Below are 19481 nucleotides of genomic sequence, written 5' to 3'. Positions count from 1 at the left end.
ACACAGTCACACATTACACAGTCACACATTACACATTACACAGTCACACATTACACAGTCACACATTACACATTATACAGTCACACATTACACAGTCACACATTACACAGTCACACATTACACATTACACAGTCACACATTACACAGTCACACATTACACAGTCACACATTGCACAGTCACACATTGCACAGTCACACTGTCACACATTACACAGTCACACATTACACAGTCACACATTACACAGTCACACATTACACAGTCACAAATTACACATTACACAGTCACACATTACACAGTCACACATTACACATTACACAGTCACACATTACACAGTCACACATTACACATTACACAGTCACACATTACACAGTCACACATTGCACAGTCACACAGTCACACATTACACAGTCACACATTACACAGTCACACATTACACATTACACAGTCACACATTACACAGTCACACATTACACAGTCACACATTACACAGTCACACATTACACAGTAAGACATTACACAGTCACACATTACACAGTCACACATTACACAGTCAAACAGTCACACATTACACAGTCACACATTACACAGTCAAACAGTCACACATTACACAGTCACACATTACACAGTCACACATTACACAGTCAAACAGTCACACATTACACAGTCACACATTACACAGTCAAACAGTCACACATTACACAGTCACACATTACACAGTCAAACAGTCACACATTACACAGTCACTCATTACACAGTCACACATTACACAGTCACACATTACACAGTCACACATTACACTGTCACACATTACACAGTCACACATTACACGGTCAAACAGTCACACAGTCACACAGTCACACATTACACAGTCACACAGTCACACAGTCACACATTACACAGTCACACAGTCACACATTACACAGTCACACATTACACAGTCACACATTACACAGTCACACATTACACAGTCACACATTACACAGTCAAACAGTCACACATTACACAATCACATATTACACAGTCACTCATTACACAGTCACACATTACACAGTCACACATTACACAGTCACACAGTCACACATTACACAGTCACACATTACACAGTCACACATTACACATTACACAGTCACACATTACACAGTCACACATTACACAGTCACACATTACACAGTCACACATTACACATTACACAGTCAGACATTACACAGTCACACATTACACAGTCACAAATTACACAGTCACACATTACACAGTCAAACAGTCACACATTACACAGTCACACATTACACAGTCACTCATTACACAGTCACACATTACACAGTCACACATTACACAGTCACACATTACACAGTCACGCATTACACATTACACAGTCACACATTACACAGTCACACATTGCACAGTCAAACAGTCACACATTACACAGTCACACATTACACAGTCACTCATTACACAGTCACACATTACACAGTCACACAGTCACACGTTACACAGTCACACATTACACAGTCACACATTGCACAGTCAAACAGTCACACATTACACAGTCACACATTACACAGTCACTCATTACACAGTCACACATTACACAGTCACACATTACACAGTCAAACAGTCACACATTACACAGTCACACATTACACAGTCACACATTACACATTACACAGTCACACATTACACTGTCACACATTACACAGTCACACATTACACAGTCACACAGTTACACATTACACAGTCACACATTACACATTACACAGTCACACATTACACATTACACAGTCACACATTACACAGTCACACATTACACAGTCACACATTACACAGTCACACATTACACATTACACAGTCACACATTACACAGTCACACATTACATATTACACAGTCACACATTACACAGTCACACATTGCACAGTCACACAGTCACACATTACACAGTCATACATTACACAGTCACACATTACATATTACACAGTCACACATTACACAGTCACACATTACACAGTCACACATTACACAGTCACACATTACACATTACACAGTCACACATTACACGGTCACACATTAGACAGTCACACGTTACACAGTCACACATTACACAGTCACACAGTCACACATTACACAGTCACACATTACATATTACACAGTCACACATTACACAGTCACACATTACACAATCACACAGTCACACATTACACAGTCACACATTACACAATCACACAGTCACACATTACACAGTCACACATTACACAGTCACACATTACACAGTCACACAGTCACATATTACACAGTTTACAAACCTTTGACAGCGGCTGACAGAGCGGCTTGATCTGTGAGCGTGAGCAGGCGCACGCTCAGACTCCTCCCTCGCTCAGACTTCTCTGTGTCGGCTCCAAACAGGAAGTCCATCAAGTCTCCTCCAGGATAGAAGCGCACTACTCTGGCCTGATCCTCTGGCACAGGAAACACATTCTGTCAGCTTTTCATCATAAAAGAAGAACAACAACAGCATTTGCTGCAGATTTGGCTCTTTATTTGGCCAAAAGAGTGAGAATTGGCAGAAGAGGAAAGCGAGCCGGGGCAGATCACGGACACTTATCTTCCTCTCAAACGTTCACTCCCAACAAACTGGAAGAACTGGTGCTAGTGATGAGACCGACAGACTTTTCTTCATCTGCTGTTTTGTGCTTCACAGAGACGTGGCTCAGTGAGTCGGTTCAGGACTATGATATTGGGGTTCTCTCCGGGGAACAACACACGGTGGAGGCAACTCCAGGTCTTCAGACGTGACCGTGATCACCACTGCTCTCCTTTTCTGGGATATCTCTTCATTCACTGCATTCTACTCTCCACGTGAGAGCGAGCGTGACCGTGCAGGAGGTTTAGAGCGCGGACCAGGTTTAGAGCGTGGACCAGGTTTAGAGCATGGACCAGGTTTAGAGCGTGGACCAGGTTTAGAGCGCGGACCAGGTTTAGAGCGTGGACCAGGTTTAGAGCGTGGACCAGGTTTAGAGCGCGGACCAGGTTTAGAGCGTGGACCAGGTTTAGAGCGCGGTCCAGGTTTAGAGGTTTAGAGCGTGGACCAGGTTCAGAGCGTGGACCAGGTTTAGAGCGTGGACCAGGTTTAGAGCGTGGACCAGGTTTAGAGCGTGGACCAGGTTTAGAGCGCGGACCAGGTTTAGAGGTTCAGAGCGTGGACCAGGTTTAGAGCGTGGACCAGGTTTAGAGCGCGGACCAGGTTTAGAGCGTGGACCAGGTTCAGAGCGCAGACCAGGTTTAGAGCATGGACCAGGTTCAGAGCGCGGACCAGGTTTAGAGCGTGGACCAGGTTTAGAGCGTGGACCAGGTTTAGAACGCGGACCAGGTTTAGAGCGTGGACCAGGTTTAGAGCGTGGACCAGGTTTAGAGCGCGGTCCAGGTTTAGAGGTTTAGAGCGTGGACCAGGTTCAGAGCGTGGACCAGGTTTAGAGCGTGGACCAGGTTTAGAGCGTGGACCAGGTTTAGAGCGTGGACCAGGTTTAGAGCGCGGACCAGGTTTAGAGGTTCAGAGCGTGGACCAGGTTTAGAGCGTGGACCAGGTTTAGAGCGTGGACCAGGTTTAGAGCATGGACCAGGTTTAGAACGTGGACCAGGTTTAGAACGTGGACCAGGCTCAGAGCGCGGACCAGGTTTAGAGCGTGGACCAGGTTTAGAGCGTGGACCAGGTTCAGAGCGTGGACCAGGTTTAGAGCGTGGACCAGGTTCAGAGCACGGACCAGGTTCAGAGCGTGGACCAGGTTTGGAGGTTTAGAGCGTGGACCAGGTTTAGAGCACGGACCAGGTTTAGAGCGTGGACCAGGTTTAGAGCGTGGACCAGGTTTAGAGCATGGACCAGGTTTAGAGCATGGACCAGGTTCAGAGGGTGGACCAGGTTTAGAGCGTGGACCAGGTTTAGAGCGTGGACCAGGTTTAGAGCATGGACCAGGTTTAGAGCATGGACCAGGTTTAGAACGTGGACCAGGTTTAGAACGTAGACCAGGCTCAGAGCGCGGACCAGGTTTAGAGCGTGGACCAGGTTTAGAGCGTGGACCAGGTTCAGAGCGTGGACCAGGTTTAGAGCGTGGACCAGGATCAGAGCGTGGACCAGGTTTGGAGGTTTAGAGCGTGGACCAGGTTTAGAGCACGGACCAGGTTTAGAGCGTGGACCAGGTTTAGAGCGTGGACCAGGTTTAGAGCATGGACCAGGTTTAGAGCATGGACCAGGTTCAGAGGGTGAACCAGGTTTAGAGCGTGGACCAGGTTTAGAGCGTGGACCAGGTTTAGAGCATGGACCAGGTTTAGAGCATGGACCAGGTTCAGAGCGTGGACCAGGTTTAGAGCATGGACCAGGTTTAGAGCGTGGACCAGGTTTAGAGCGTGGACCAGGTTTAGAGCATGGACCAGGTTCAGAGCGCGGACCAGGTTTAGAGCGTGGACCAGGTTTAGAGTGTGGACCAGGTTTAGAGCGTGGACCAGGTTTAGAGCATGGACCAGGTTTAGAGGTTTAGAGCGTGGACCAGGTTTAGAGCGTGGACCAGGTTTAGAGCATGGACCAGGTTTAGAGCGTGGACCAGGTTCAGAGCGTGGACAAGGTTTAGAGCATGGACCAGGTTCAGAGCGGGGACCATGTTTAGAGCGTGGACCAGGTTTAGAGCTTGGACCAGGTTTAGAGCGCGGACCAGGTTTAGAGCGCGGACCAGGTTTAGAGCGTGGACCAGGATTAGAGCGTGGACCAGATTTAGAGCGTGGACCAGGTTTAGAGCTTGGACCAGGTTTAGAGCGCGGACCAGGTTTAGAGCGTGGACCAGGATTAGAGCGTGGACCAGATTTAGAGCGTGGACCAGGTTTAGAGCATGGACCAGGTTTAGAGCGTGGACCAGGTTTAGAGCGTGGACCAGGTTTAGAGCGTGGACCAGGTTTAGAGCGTGGACCAGGTTTAGCGCGTGGACCAGGTTTAGAGGTTTAGAGCTTGGACCAGGTTTAGAGCGTGGACCAGGTTTAGAGCTTGGACCAGGTTTAGAGCGCGGTCCAGGTTTAGAGGTTTAGAGCGTGGACCAGGTTCAGAGCGTGGACCAGGTTTAGAGCGTGGACCAGGTTTAGAGCGTGGACCAGGTTTAGAGCGTGGACCAGGTTTAGAGCATGGACCAGGTTTAGAACGTGGACCAGGTTTAGAACGTGGACCAGGCTCAGAGCGCGGACCAGGTTTAGAGCGTGGACCAGGTTTAGAGCGTGGACCAGGTTCAGAGCGTGGACCAGGTTTAGAGCGTGGACCAGGTTCAGAGCACGGACCAGGTTCAGAGCGTGGACCAGGCTTGGAGGTCTAGAGCGTGGACCAGGTTTAGAGCACGGACCAGGTTTAGAGCGTGGACCAGGTTTAGAGCGTGGACCAGGTTTAGAGCATGGACCAGGTTTAGAGCATGGACCAGGTTCAGAGGGTGAACCAGGTTTAGAGCGTGGACCAGGTTTAGAGCGTGGACCAGGTTTAGAGCATGGACCAGGTTTAGAGCATGGACCAGGTTTAGAACGTGGACCAGGTTTAGAACGTGGACCAGGCTCAGAGCGCGGACCAGGTTTAGAGCGTGGACCAGGTTTAGAGCGTGGACCAGGTTCAGAGCGTGGACCAGGTTTAGAGCGTGGACCAGGATCAGAGCGTGGACCAGGTTTGGAGGTTTAGAGCGTGGACCAGGTTTAGAGCACGGACCAGGTTTAGAGCGTGGACCAGGTTTAGAGCGTGGACCAGGTTTAGAGCATGGACCAGGTTTAGAGCATGGACCAGGTTCAGAGGGTGAACCAGGTTTAGAGCGTGGACCAGGTTTAGAGCGTGGACCAGGTTTAGAGCATGGACCAGGTTTAGAGCATGGACCAGGTTCAGAGCGTGGACCAGGTTTAGAGCATGGACCAGGTTTAGAGCGTGGACCAGGTTTAGAGCGCGGACAAGGTTTAGAGCATGGACCAGGTTCAGAGCGGGGACCATGTTTAGAGCGTGGACCAGGTTTAGAGCTTGGACCAGGTTTAGAGCGCGGACCAGGTTTAGAGCGCGGACCAGGTTTAGAGCGTGGACCAGGATTAGAGCGTGGACCAGATTTAGAGCGTGGACCAGGTTTAGAGCTTGGACCAGGTTTAGAGCGCGGACCAGGTTTAGAGCGTGGACCAGGATTAGAGCGTGGACCAGATTTAGAGCGTGGACCAGGTTTAGAGCATGGACCAGGTTTAGAGCGTGGACCAGGTTTAGAGCGTGGACCAGGTTTAGAGCGTCGACCAGGTTTAGAGCGTGGACCAGGTTTAGCGCGTGGACCAGGTTTAGAGGTTTAGAGCTTGGACCAGGTTTAGAGCGTGGACCAGGTTTAGAGCTTGGACCAGGTTTAGAGGTTTAGAACGTGGACCAGGTTTAGAGCGTGGACCAGGTTTAGAGCGCGGACCAGGTTTAGAGGTTTAGAGTGTGGACCAGGTTTAGAGCGTGGACCAGGTTTAGAGCGCGGACCAGGTTTAGAGCGTGGACCAGGTTCAGAGCGTGGACCAGGTTTAGAGCGTGGACCAGGTTTAGAGCGTGGACCAGGTTTAGAGCGCGGACCAGGTTTAGAGCGTGGACCAGGTTTAGAGCGTGGACCAGGTTTAGAGCATGGACCAGGTTTAGAGCGCGGACCAGGTTTAGAGCGTGGACCAGGTTCAGAGCGTGGACCAGGTTTAGAGCATGGACCAGGTTTAGAGCATGGACCAGGTTTAGAGCGCGGACCAGGTTTAGAGCGTGGACCAGGTTTAGAGCATGGACCAGGTTCAGAGCGTGGACCAGGTTCAGAGCGTGGACCAGGTTTAGAGCGTGGACCAGGTTTAGAACGCGGACCAGGTTTAGAGCGTGGACCAGGTTTAGAAGGCGGACCAGGTTTAGAGGTTCAGAGCGTGGACCAGGTTCAGAGCGTGGACCAGGTTTAGAGCGTGGACCAGGTTTAGAGCGTGGACCAGGTTTAGAGCGTGGACCAGGTTTAGAGCGTGGACCAGGTTTAGAGGTTCAGAGCGTGGACCAGGTTTAGAGCGTGGACCAGGTTTAGAGCGTGGACCAGGTTTAGAGCATAGACCAGGTTTAGAGCGTGGACCAGGTTTAGAACGTGGACCAGGTTTAGAGCGCGGACCAGGTTTAGAGGTTCAGAGCGTGGACCAGGTTTAGACCGTGGACCAGGTTTAGAGCGTGGACCAGGTTTAGAGCATGGACCAGGTTTAGAGCGTGGACCAGGTTTAGACCGTGGACCAGGTTTAGAGCGTGGACCAGGTTTAGAGCATGGACCAGGTTTAGAGCGTGGACCAGGTTTAAAGCGTGCACCAGGTTTAGAGCGCGGACCAGGTTTAGAGCGTGGACCAGGTTTAGAGCGTGGAATAGGTTCAGAGCGTGGACCAGGTTTAGAGCGTGGACCAGGTTTAGAGCACGGACCAGGTTTAGAGCGTGGACCAGGTTTAGAGCGTGGACCAGGTTTAGAGCGTGGACCAGGTTTAGAGCGTGGACCAGGTTTAGAGCGTGGACCAGGTTTAGAGCGCGGACCAGGTTTAGAGCATGGACCAGGTTTAGAGCGTGGACCAGGTTTAGAGCGTGCACCAGGTTTAGAGCGTGGACCAGGTTTAGAGCGTGGACCAGGTTTAGAGGTTTAGAGCGTGGACCAGGTTTAGAGCGTGGACCAGGTTTAGAGCGTGGACCAGGTTTAGAGCGTGGACCAGGTTTAGAGCGTGGACCAGGTTTAGAGCGCGGACCAGGTTTAGAGCATGGACCAGGTTTAGAGCGTGGACCAGGTTTAGAGCGTGGACCAGGTTTAGAGCGTGGACCAGGTTTAGAGCGTGGACCAGGTTTAGAGGTTTAGAGCGTGGACCAGGTTTAGAGCGTGGACCAGGTTTAGAGCGTGGACCAGGTTCAGAGCGCAAACCAGGTTTAGAGCATGGACCAGGTTCAGAGCGCGGACCAGGTTTAGAGCGTGGACCAGGTTTAGAGCGTGGACCAGGTTTAGAGCGTGGACCAGGTTTAGAGCGCGGACCAGGTTTAGAGCGTGGACCTGGTTTAGAGCGTGGACCAGGTTTAGAGCATGGACCAGGTTTAGAGCGTGGACCAGGTTTAGAGCGTGGACCAGGTTTAGAGGTTTAGAGCGTGGACCAGGTTTAGAGCGTGGACCAGGTTTAGAGCGCGGACCAGGTTTAGAGGTTTAGAGCGTGGACCAGGTTTAGAGCACGGACCAGGTTCAGAGCGCGGACCAGGTTTAGAGCATGGACCAGCTTTAGAGCGTGGACCAGGTTTAGAGCGCGGACCAGGTTCAGAGCGCGGACCAGGTTTAGAGCGTGGACCAGGTTTAGAGCGTGAACCAGGTTTAGAGCATGGACCAGGTTTAGAGCGTGGACCAGGTTCAGAGCGTGGACCAGGTTTAGAGCATGGACCAGGTTCAGAGCGAGGACCAGGTTTAGAGCGTGGACCAGGTTTAGAGCGCGGACCAGGTTTAGAGCGTGGACCAGGTTTAGAGCGTGGACCAGGTTTAGAGCATGGACCAGGTTTAGAGCGTGGACCAGGTTCAGAGCGTGGACCAGGTTTAGAGCATGGACCAGGTTTAGAGCGTGGACCAGGTTCAGAGCGCGGACCAGGTTTAGAGCGTGGACCAGGTTTAGAGCGTGGACCAGGTTTAGAGCGCGGACCAGGTTTAGAGCATGGACCAGGTTTAGAGATTTAGAGCGTGGACCAGGTTTAGAGCGTGGACCAGGTTCAGAGCGCGGACCAGGTTTAGAGCATGGACCAGGTTTAGAGCGTGGACCAGGTTTAGAGCGCGGACCAGGTTTAGAGCGTGGACCAGGTTTAGAGCGTGGACCAGGTTTAGAACGTGGACCAGGTTTAGAGCGTGGACCAGGTTTAGAAGGCGGACCAGGTTTAGAGCATGGACCAGGTTCAGAGCGAGGACCAGGTTTAGAGCGTGGACCAGGTTTAGAGCGCGGACCAGGTTTAGAGCGTGGACCAGGTTTAGAGCGTGGACCAGGTTTAGAGCATGGACCAGGTTTAGAGCGTGGACCAGGTTCAGAGCGTGGACCAGGTTTAGAGCATGGACCAGGTTTAGAGCGTGGACCAGGTTCAGAGCGCGGACCAGGTTTAGAGCGTGGACCAGGTTTAGAGCGTGGACCAGGTTTAGAGCGCGGACCAGGTTTAGAGCATGGACCAGGTTTGGAGATTTAGAGCGTGGACCAGGTTTAGAGCGTGGACCAGGTTCAGAGCGCGGACCAGGTTTAGAGCATGGACCAGGTTTAGATAGTGGACCAGGTTTAGAGCGCAGACCAGGTTTAGAGCGTGGACCAGGTTTAGAGCGTGGACCAGGTTTAGAACGTGGACCAGGTTTAGAGCGTGGACCAGGTTTAGAAGGCGGACCAGGTTTAGAGGTTCAGAGCGTGGACCAGGTTCAGAGCGTGGACCAGGTTTAGAGCGTGGACCAGGTTTAGAGCGTGGACCAGGTTTAGAGCGTGGACCAGGTTTAGAACGTGGACCAGGTTTAGAGCGCGGACCAGGTTTAGAGGTTCAGAGCGTGGACCAGGTTTAGACCGTGGACCAGGTTTAGAGCGTGGACCAGGTTTAGAGCATGGACCAGGTTTAGAGCGTGGACCAGGTTTAGACCGTGGACCAGGTTTAGAGCGTGGACCAGGTTTAGAGCATGGACCAGGTTTAGAGCGTGGACCAGGTTTAAAGCGTGCACCAGGTTTAGAGCGCGGACCAGGTTTAGAGCGTGGACCAGGTTTAGAGCGTGGAATAGGTTCAGAGCGTGGACCAGGTTTAGAGCGTGGACCAGGTTTAGAGCACGGACCAGGTTTAGAGCGTGGACCAGGTTTAGAGCGTGGACCAGGTTTAGAGCGTGGACCAGGTTTAGAGCGTGGACCAGGTTTAGAGCGTGGACCAGGTTTAGAGCGCGGACCAGGTTTAGAGCATGGACCAGGTTTAGAGCGTGGACCAGGTTTAGAGCGTGCACCAGGTTTAGAGCGTGGACCAGGTTTAGAGCGTGGACCAGGTTTAGAGGTTTAGAGCGTGGACCAGGTTTAGAGCGTGGACCAGGTTTAGAGCGTGGACCAGGTTTAGAGCGTGGACCAGGTTTAGAGCGTGGACCAGGTTTAGAGCGCGGACCAGGTTTAGAGCATGGACCAGGTTTAGAGCGTGGACCAGGTTTAGAGCGTGGACCAGGTTTAGAGCGTGGACCAGGTTTAGAGCGTGGACCAGGTTTAGAGGTTTAGAGCGTGGACCAGGTTTAGAGCGTGGACCAGGTTTAGAGCGTGGACCAGGTTCAGAGCGCAAACCAGGTTTAGAGCATGGACCAGGTTCAGAGCGCGGACCAGGTTTAGAGCGTGGACCAGGTTTAGAGCGTGGACCAGGTTTAGAGCGTGGACCAGGTTTAGAGCGCGGACCAGGTTTAGAGCGTGGACCTGGTTTAGAGCGTGGACCAGGTTTAGAGCATGGACCAGGTTTAGAGCGTGGACCAGGTTTAGAGCGTGGACCAGGTTTAGAGGTTTAGAGCGTGGACCAGGTTTAGAGCGTGGACCAGGTTTAGAGCGCGGACCAGGTTTAGAGGTTTAGAGCGTGGACCAGGTTTAGAGCACGGACCAGGTTCAGAGCGCGGACCAGGTTTAGAGCATGGACCAGCTTTAGAGCGTGGACCAGGTTTAGAGCGCGGACCAGGTTCAGAGCGCGGACCAGGTTTAGAGCGTGGACCAGGTTTAGAGCGTGAACCAGGTTTAGAGCATGGACCAGGTTTAGAGCGTGGACCAGGTTCAGAGCGTGGACCAGGTTTAGAGCATGGACCAGGTTCAGAGCGAGGACCAGGTTTAGAGCGTGGACCAGGTTTAGAGCGCGGACCAGGTTTAGAGCGTGGACCAGGTTTAGAGCGTGGACCAGGTTTAGAGCATGGACCAGGTTTAGAGCGTGGACCAGGTTCAGAGCGTGGACCAGGTTTAGAGCATGGACCAGGTTTAGAGCGTGGACCAGGTTCAGAGCGCGGACCAGGTTTAGAGCGTGGACCAGGTTTAGAGCGTGGACCAGGTTTAGAGCGCGGACCAGGTTTAGAGCATGGACCAGGTTTAGAGATTTAGAGCGTGGACCAGGTTTAGAGCGTGGACCAGGTTCAGAGCGCGGACCAGGTTTAGAGCATGGACCAGGTTTAGAGCGTGGACCAGGTTTAGAGCGCGGACCAGGTTTAGAGCGTGGACCAGGTTTAGAGCGTGGACCAGGTTTAGAACGTGGACCAGGTTTAGAGCGTGGACCAGGTTTAGAAGGCGGACCAGGTTTAGAGGTTCAGAGCGTGGACCAGGTTCAGAGCGTGGACCAGGTTTAGAGCGTGGACCAGGTTTAGAGCGTGGACCAGGTTTAGAGCGTGGACCAGGTTTAGAACGTGGACCAGGTTTAGAGCGCGGACCAGGTTTAGAGGTTCAGAGCGTGGACCAGGTTTAGACCGTGGACCAGGTTTAGAGCGTGGACCAGGTTTAGAGCATGGACCAGGTTTAGAGCGTGGACCAGGTTTAGACCGTGGACCAGGTTTAGAGCGTGGACCAGGTTTAGAGCATGGACCAGGTTTAGAGCGTGGACCAGGTTTAAAGCGTGCACCAGGTTTAGAGCGCGGACCAGGTTTAGAGCGTGGACCAGGTTTAGAGCGTGGAATAGGTTCAGAGCGTGGACCAGGTTTAGAGCGTGGACCAGGTTTAGAGCACGGACCAGGTTTAGAGCGTGGACCAGGTTTAGAGCGTGGACCAGGTTTAGAGCGTGGACCAGGTTTAGAGCGTGGACCAGGTTTAGAGCGTGGACCAGGTTTAGAGCGCGGACCAGGTTTAGAGCATGGACCAGGTTTAGAGCGTGGACCAGGTTTAGAGCGTGCACCAGGTTTAGAGCGTGGACCAGGTTTAGAGCGTGGACCAGGTTTAGAGGTTTAGAGCGTGGACCAGGTTTAGAGCGTGGACCAGGTTTAGAGCGTGGACCAGGTTTAGAGCGTGGACCAGGTTTAGAGCGTGGACCAGGTTTAGAGCGCGGACCAGGTTTAGAGCATGGACCAGGTTTAGAGCGTGGACCAGGTTTAGAGCGTGGACCAGGTTTAGAGCGTGGACCAGGTTTAGAGCGTGGACCAGGTTTAGAGGTTTAGAGCGTGGACCAGGTTTAGAGCGTGGACCAGGTTTAGAGCGTGGACCAGGTTCAGAGCGCAAACCAGGTTTAGAGCATGGACCAGGTTCAGAGCGCGGACCAGGTTTAGAGCGTGGACCAGGTTTAGAGCGTGGACCAGGTTTAGAGCGTGGACCAGGTTTAGAGCGCGGACCAGGTTTAGAGCGTGGACCTGGTTTAGAGCGTGGACCAGGTTTAGAGCATGGACCAGGTTTAGAGCGTGGACCAGGTTTAGAGCGTGGACCAGGTTTAGAGGTTTAGAGCGTGGACCAGGTTTAGAGCGTGGACCAGGTTTAGAGCGCGGACGAGGTTTAGAGGTTTAGAGCGTGGACCAGGTTTAGAGCACGGACCAGGTTCAGAGCGCGGACCAGGTTTAGAGCATGGACCAGCTTTAGAGCGTGGACCAGGTTTAGAGCGCGGACCAGGTTCAGAGCGCGGACCAGGTTTAGAGCGTGGACCAGGTTTAGAGCGTGAACCAGGTTTAGAGCATGGACCAGGTTTAGAGCGTGGACCAGGTTCAGAGCGTGGACCAGGTTTAGAGCATGGACCAGGTTCAGAGCGAGGACCAGGTTTAGAGCGTGGACCAGGTTTAGAGCGCGGACCAGGTTTAGAGCGTGGACCAGGTTTAGAGCGTGGACCAGGTTTAGAGCATGGACCAGGTTTAGAGCGTGGACCAGGTTCAGAGCGTGGACCAGGTTTAGAGCATGGACCAGGTTTAGAGCGTGGACCAGGTTCAGAGCGCGGACCAGGTTTAGAGCGTGGACCAGGTTTAGAGCGTGGACCAGGTTTAGAGCGCGGACCAGGTTTAGAGCATGGACCAGGTTTAGAGATTTAGAGCGTGGACCAGGTTTAGAGCGTGGACCAGGTTCAGAGCGCGGACCAGGTTTAGAGCATGGACCAGGTTTAGAGCGTGGACCAGGTTTAGAGCGCGGACCAGGTTTAGAGCGTGGACCAGATTTAGAGCGTGGACCAGGTTTAGAACGTGGACCAGGTTTAGAGCGTGGACCAGGTTTAGAAGGCGGACCAGGTTTAGAGCATGGACCAGGTTCAGAGCGAGGACCAGGTTTAGAGCGTGGACCAGGTTTAGAGCGCGGACCAGGTTTAGAGCGTGGACCAGGTTTAGAGCGTGGACCAGGTTTAGAGCATGGACCAGGTTTAGAGCGTGGACCAGGTTCAGAGCGTGGACCAGGTTTAGAGCATGGACCAGGTTTAGAGCGTGGACCAGGTTCAGAGCGCGGACCAGGTTTAGAGCGTGGACCAGGTTTAGAGCGTGGACCAGGTTTAGAGCGCGGACCAGGTTTAGAGCATGGACCAGGTTTGGAGATTTAGAGCGTGGACCAGGTTTAGAGCGTGGACCAGGTTCAGAGCGCGGACCAGGTTTAGAGCATGGACCAGGTTTAGATAGTGGACCAGGTTTAGAGCGCAGACCAGGTTTAGAGCGTGGACCAGGTTTAGAGCGTGGACCAGGTTTAGAACGTGGACCAGGTTTAGAGCGTGGACCAGGTTTAGAAGGCGGACCAGGTTTAGAGGTTCAGAGCGTGGACCAGGTTCAGAGCGTGGACCAGGTTTAGAGCGTGGACCAGGTTTAGAGCGTGGACCAGGTTTAGAGCGTGGACCAGGTTTAGAGCATGGACCAGGTTTAGAGCGCGGACCAGGTTTAGAGCATGGACCAGGTTTAGAGCATGGACCAGGTTTAGAGCATGGACCAGGTTTAGAGCGTGGACCAGGTTTAGAACGTGGACCAGGTTTAGAGCGCGGACCAGGTTTAGAGTGTGGACCAGGTTTAGAGCATGGACCAGGTTCAGAGCGTGGACCAGGTTTAGAGCATGGACCAGGTTTAGAGCGTGGACCAGGTTTAGAACGTGGACCAGGTTTAGAGCGCGGACCAGGTTTAGAGCATGGACCAGGCTCAGAGCGCGGACCAGGTTTAGAGCGTGGACCAGGTTTACAGCGTGGACCAGGTTTAGAGCGCGGACCAGGTTTAGAGCGTGGACCAGGTTTAGAGCGTGGACCAGGTTTAGAGCGTGGAATAGGTTCAGAGCGTGGACCAGGTTTAGAGCGTGGACCAGGTTTAGAGCACGGACCAGGTTTAGAGCGTGGACCAGGTTTAGAGCGTGGAATAGGTTCAGAGCGTGGACCAGGTTTAGAGCGTGGACCAGGTTTAGAGCACGGACCAGGTTTAGAGCGTGGACCAGGTTTAGAGCGTGGACCAGGTTTAGAGCGTGGACCAGGTTTAGAGCACGGACCAGGTTTAGAGCGTGGACCAGGTTTAGAGCACGGACCAGGTTTAGAGCGTGGACCAGGTTTAGAGCGTGGACCAGGTTTAAAGCGTGGACCAGGTTTAGAGCGCAGACCAGGTTTAGAGCATGGACCAGGTTTAGAGCATGGACCAGGCTCAGAGCGCGGACCAGGTTTAGAGCGTGGACCAGGTTTAGAGCGTGCACCAGGTTTAGAGCGTGGACCAGGTTTAGAGCGTGGACCAGGTTTAGAGGTTTAGAGCGTGGACCAGGTTTAGAGCGTGGACCAGGTTTAGAGCGTGGACCAGGTTTAGAGCGTGGACCAGGTTTAGAGCGTGGACCAGGTTTAGAGCGCGGACCAGGTTTAGAGCATGGACCAGGTTTAGAGCGTGGACCAGGTTTAGAGCGTGGACCAGGTTTAGAGCGTGGACCAGGTTTAGAGCTTGGACCAGGTTTAGAGCGTGGACCAGGTTTAGAACGTGGACCAGGTTTAGAGCGCGGACCAGGTTTAGAGTGTGGACCAGGTTTAGCGCATGGACCAGGTTCAGAGCGTGGACCAGGTTTAGAGCATGGACCAGGTTTAGAGCGTGGACCAGGTTTAGAACGTGGACCAGGTTTAGAGCGCGGACCAGGTTTAGAGCATGGACCAGGCTCAGAGCGCGGACCAGGTTTAGAGCGTGGACCAGGTTTAGAGCGTGGACCAGGTTTAGAGCGCGGACCAGGTTTAGAGCGTGGACCAGGTTTAGAGCGTGGACCAGGTTTAGAGCGTGGAATAGGTTCAGAGCGTGGACCAGGTTTAGAGCGTGGACCAGGTTTAGAGCACGGACCAGGTTTAGAGCACGGACCAGGTTTAGAGCGTGGACCAGGTTTAGAGCGTGGACCAGGTTTAGAGCGTGGACCAGGTTTAGAGCGTGGACCAGGTTTAGAGCGTGGACCAGGTTTAGAGCGCGGACCAGGTTTAGAGCATGGACCAGGTTTAGAGCGTGGACCAGGTTTAGAGCGTGCACCAGGTTTAGAGCGTGGACCAGGTTTAGAGCGTGGACCAGGTTTAGAGGTTTAGAGCGTGGACCAGGTTTAGAGCGTGGACCAGGTTTAGAGCGTGGACCAGGTTTAGAGCGTGGACCAGGTTTAGAGCGTGGACCAGGTTTAGAGCGCGGACCAGGTTTAGAGCATGGACCAGGTTTAGAGCGTGGACCAGGTTTAGAGCGTGCACCAGGTTTAGAGCGTGGACCAGGTTTAGAGCGTGGACCAGGTTTAGAGGTTTAGAGCGTGGACCAGGTTTAGAGCGTGGACCAGGTTTAGAGCGTGGACCAGGTTTAGAGCGTGGACCAGGTTTAGAGCGTGGACCAGGTTTAGAGCGTGGACCAGGTTTAGAGCGTGGACCAGGTTTAGAGCGTGGACCAGGTTCAGAGCGCAAACCAGGTTTAGAGCATGGACCAGGTTTAGAGCGCGGACCAGGTTTAGAGCGTGGACCAGGTTTAGAGCATGGACCAGGTTTAGAGCATGGACCAGGTTTAGAGCGTGGACCAGGTTTAGAACGTGGACCAGGTTTAGAGCGCGGACCAGGTTTAGAGTGTGGACCAGGTTTAGAGCATGGACCAGGTTCAGAGCGTGGACCAGGTTTAGAGCATGGACCAGGTTTAGAGCGTGGACCAGGTTTAGAACGTGGACCAGGTTTAGAGCGCGGACCAGGTTTAGAGCATGGACCAGGCTCAGAGCGCGGACCAGGTTTAGAGCGTGGACCAGGTTTACAGCGTGGACCAGGTTTAGAGCGCGGACCAGGTTTAGAGCGTGGACCAGGTTTAGAGCGTGGACCAGGTTTAGAGCGTGGAATAGGTTCAGAGCGTGGACCAGGTTTAGAGCGTGGACCAGGTTTAGAGCACGGACCAGGTTTAGAGCGTGGACCAGGTTTAGAGCGTGGAATAGGTTCAGAGCGTGGACCAGGTTTAGAGCGTGGACCAGGTTTAGAGCACGGACCAGGTTTAGAGCGTGGACCAGGTTTAGAGCGTGGACCAGGTTTAGAGCGTGGACCAGGTTTAGAGCACGGACCAGGTTTAGAGCGTGGACCAGGTTTAGAGCACGGACCAGGTTTAGAGCGTGGACCAGGTTTAGAGCGTGGACCAGGTTTAAAGCTTGGACCAGGTTTAGAGCGCGGACCAGGTTTAGAGCATGGACCAGGTTTAGAGCATGGACCAGGCTCAGAGCGCGGACCAGGTTTAGAGCGTGGACCAGGTTTAGAGCGTGCACCAGGTTTAGAGCGTGGACCAGGTTTAGAGCGTGGACCAGGTTTAGAGGTTTAGAGCGTGGACCAGGTTTAGAGCGTGGACCAGGTTTAGAGCGTGGACCAGGTTTAGAGCGTGGACCAGGTTTAGAGCGTGGACCAGGTTTAGAGCGCGGACCAGGTTTAGAGCATGGACCAGGTTTAGAGCGTGGACCAGGTTTAGAGCGTGGACCAGGTTTAGAGCGTGGACCAGGTTTAGAGCTTGGACCAGGTTTAGAGCGTGGACCAGGTTTAGAACGTGGACCAGGTTTAGAGCGCGGACCAGGTTTAGAGTGTGGACCAGGTTTAGCGCATGGACCAGGTTCAGAGCGTGGACCAGGTTTAGAGCATGGACCAGGTTTAGAGCGTGGACCAGGTTTAGAACGTGGACCAGGTTTAGAGCGCGGACCAGGTTTAGAGCATGGACCAGGCTCAGAGCGCGGACCAGGTTTAGAGCGTGGACCAGGTTTAGAGCGTGGACCAGGTTTAGAGCGCGGACCAGGTTTAGAGCGTGGACCAGGTTTAGAGCGTGGACCAGGTTTAGAGCGTGGAATAGGTTCAGAGCGTGGACCAGGTTTAGAGCGTGGACCAGGTTTAGAGCACGGACCAGGTTTAGAGCACGGACCAGGTTTAGAGCGTGGACCAGGTTTAGAGCGTGGACCAGGTTTAGAGCGTGGACCAGGTTTAGAGCGTGGACCAGGTTTAGAGCGTGGACCAGGTTTAGAGCGCGGACCAGGTTTAGAGCATGGACCAGGTTTAGAGCGTGGACCAGGTTTAGAGCGTGCACCAGGTTTAGAGCGTGGACCAGGTTTAGAGCGTGGACCAGGTTTAGAGGTTTAGAGCGTGGACCAGGTTTAGAGCGTGGACCAGGTTTAGAGCGTGGACCAGGTTTAGAGCGTGGACCAGGTTTAGAGCGTGGACCAGGTTTAGAGCGTGGACCAGGTTTAGAGCGTGGACCAGGTTTAGAGCGTGGACCAGGTTCAGAGCGCAAACCAGGTTTAGAGCATGGACCAGATTTAGAGCGCGGACCAGGTTTAGAGCGTGGACCATGTTTAGAGCATGGACCAGGTTTAGAGCATGGACCAGGTTTAGAGCGTGGACCAGGTTTAGAACGTGGACCAGGTTTAGAGCGCGGACCAGGTTTAGAGTGTGGACCAGGTTTAGAGCATGGACCAGGTTCAGAGCGTGGACCAGGTTTAGAGCATGGACCAGGTTTAGAGCGTGGACCAGGTTTAGAACGTGGACCAGGTTTAGAGCGCGGACCAGGTTTAGAGCATGGACCAGGCTCAGAGCGCGGACCAGGTTTAGAGCGTGGACCAGGTTTACAGCGTGGACCAGGTTTAGAGCGCGGACCAGGTTTAGAGCGTGGACCAGGTTTAGAGCGTGGACCAGGTTTAGAAGGCGGACCAGGTTTAGAGCATGGACCAGGTTCAGAGCGAGGACCAGGTTTAGAGCGTGGACCAGGTTTAGAGCGCGGACCAGGTTTAGAGCGTGCACCAGGTTTAGAGCGTGGACCAGGTTTAGAGGTTTAGAGCGTGGACCAGGTTTAGAGCGTGGACCAGGTTTAGAGCGTGGACCAGGTTTAGAGCGTGGACCAGGTTTAGAGCGTGGACCAGGTTTAGAGCGCGGACCAGGTTTAGAGCATGGACCAGGTTTAGAGCGTGGACCAGGTTTAGAGCGTGGACCAGGTTTAGAGCGTGGACCAGGTTTAGAGCGTGGACAAGGTTTAGAGGTTTAGAGCGTGGACCAGGTTTAGAGCGTGGACCAGGTTTAGAGCGTGGACCAGGTTCAGAGCGCAAACCAGGTTTAGAGCATGGACCAGGTTCAGAGCGCGGACCAGGTTTAGAGCGTGGACCAGGTTTAGAGCGTGGACCAGGTTTAGAGCGTGGACCAGGTTTAGAGCGCGGACCAGGTTTAGAGCGTGGACCTGGTTTAGAGCGTGGACCAGGTTTAGAGCATGGACCAGGTTTAGAGCGTGGACCAGGTTTAGAGCGTGGACCAGGTTTAGAGGTTTAGAGCGTGGACCAGGTTTAGAGCGTGGACCAGGTTTAGAGCGCGGACCAGGTTTAGAGGTTTAGAGCGTGGACCAGGTTTAGAGCACGGACCAGGTTCAGAGCGCGGACCAGGTTTAGAGCATGGACCAGCTTTAGAGCGTGGACCAGGTTTAGAGCGCGGACCAGGTTCAGAGCGCGGACCAGGTTTAGAGCGTGGACCAGGTTTAGAGCGTGAACCAGGTTTAGAGCATGGACCAGGTTTAGAGCGTGGACCAGGTTCAGAGCGTGGACCAGGTTTAGAGCATGGACCAGGTTCAGAGCGAGGACCAGGTTTAGAGCGTGGACCAGGTTTAGAGCGCGGACCAGGTTTAGAGCGTGGACCAGGTTTAGAGCGTGGACCAGGTTTAGAGCATGGACCAGGTTTAGAGCGTGGACCAGGTTCAGAGCGTGGACCAGGTTTAGAGCATGGACCAGGTTTAGAGCGTGGACCAGGTTCAGAGCGCGGACCAGGTTTAGAGCGTGGACCAGGTTTAGAGCGTGGACCAGGTTTAGAGCGCGGACCAGGTTTAGAGCATGGACCAGGTTTAGAGATTTAGAGCGTGGACCAGGTTTAGAGCGTGGACCAGGTTCAGAGCGCGGACCAGGTTTAGAGCATGGACCAGGTTTAGAGCGTGGACCAGGTTTAGAGCGCGGACCAGGTTTAGAGCGTGGACCAGGTTTAGAGCGTGGACCAGGTTTAGAACGTGGACCAGGTTTAGAGCGTGGACCAGGTTTAGAAGGCGGACCAGGTTTAGAGCATGGACCAGGTTCAGAGCGAGGACCAGGTTTAGAGCA

At 53.3% G+C, this 19481-nt stretch overlaps 1 protein-coding gene across 1 annotated transcript in view; it reads right to left on the bottom strand.

Annotated features, from left to right (window-relative positions):
• Nucleotides 1-2291: 2291 nt before the first annotated feature.
• The window catches only part of fam151a (family with sequence similarity 151 member A), a 186509-nt gene continuing 169319 nt past the window's right edge, over nt 2292-19481 (bottom strand). The window contains exon 10 of the mRNA XM_072436162.1: nt 2292-2452. Within this exon, the coding sequence (XP_072292263.1) occupies nt 2292-2452 (161 nt within the window). The remainder of the gene's footprint in view (nt 2453-19481) is intronic.

Source organism: Eucyclogobius newberryi, unplaced genomic scaffold, assembly GCF_026437365.1.
Source record: "Eucyclogobius newberryi isolate DKJ021-1_F unplaced genomic scaffold, fEucNew1.0.hap1 SCAF_74, whole genome shotgun sequence".
Classification (NCBI taxonomy): domain Eukaryota; kingdom Metazoa; phylum Chordata; class Actinopteri; order Gobiiformes; family Gobiidae; genus Eucyclogobius; species Eucyclogobius newberryi.
Note: the sequence above shows the minus strand (reverse complement) of the source record. Positions and strands in the feature narration are given on the sequence as shown.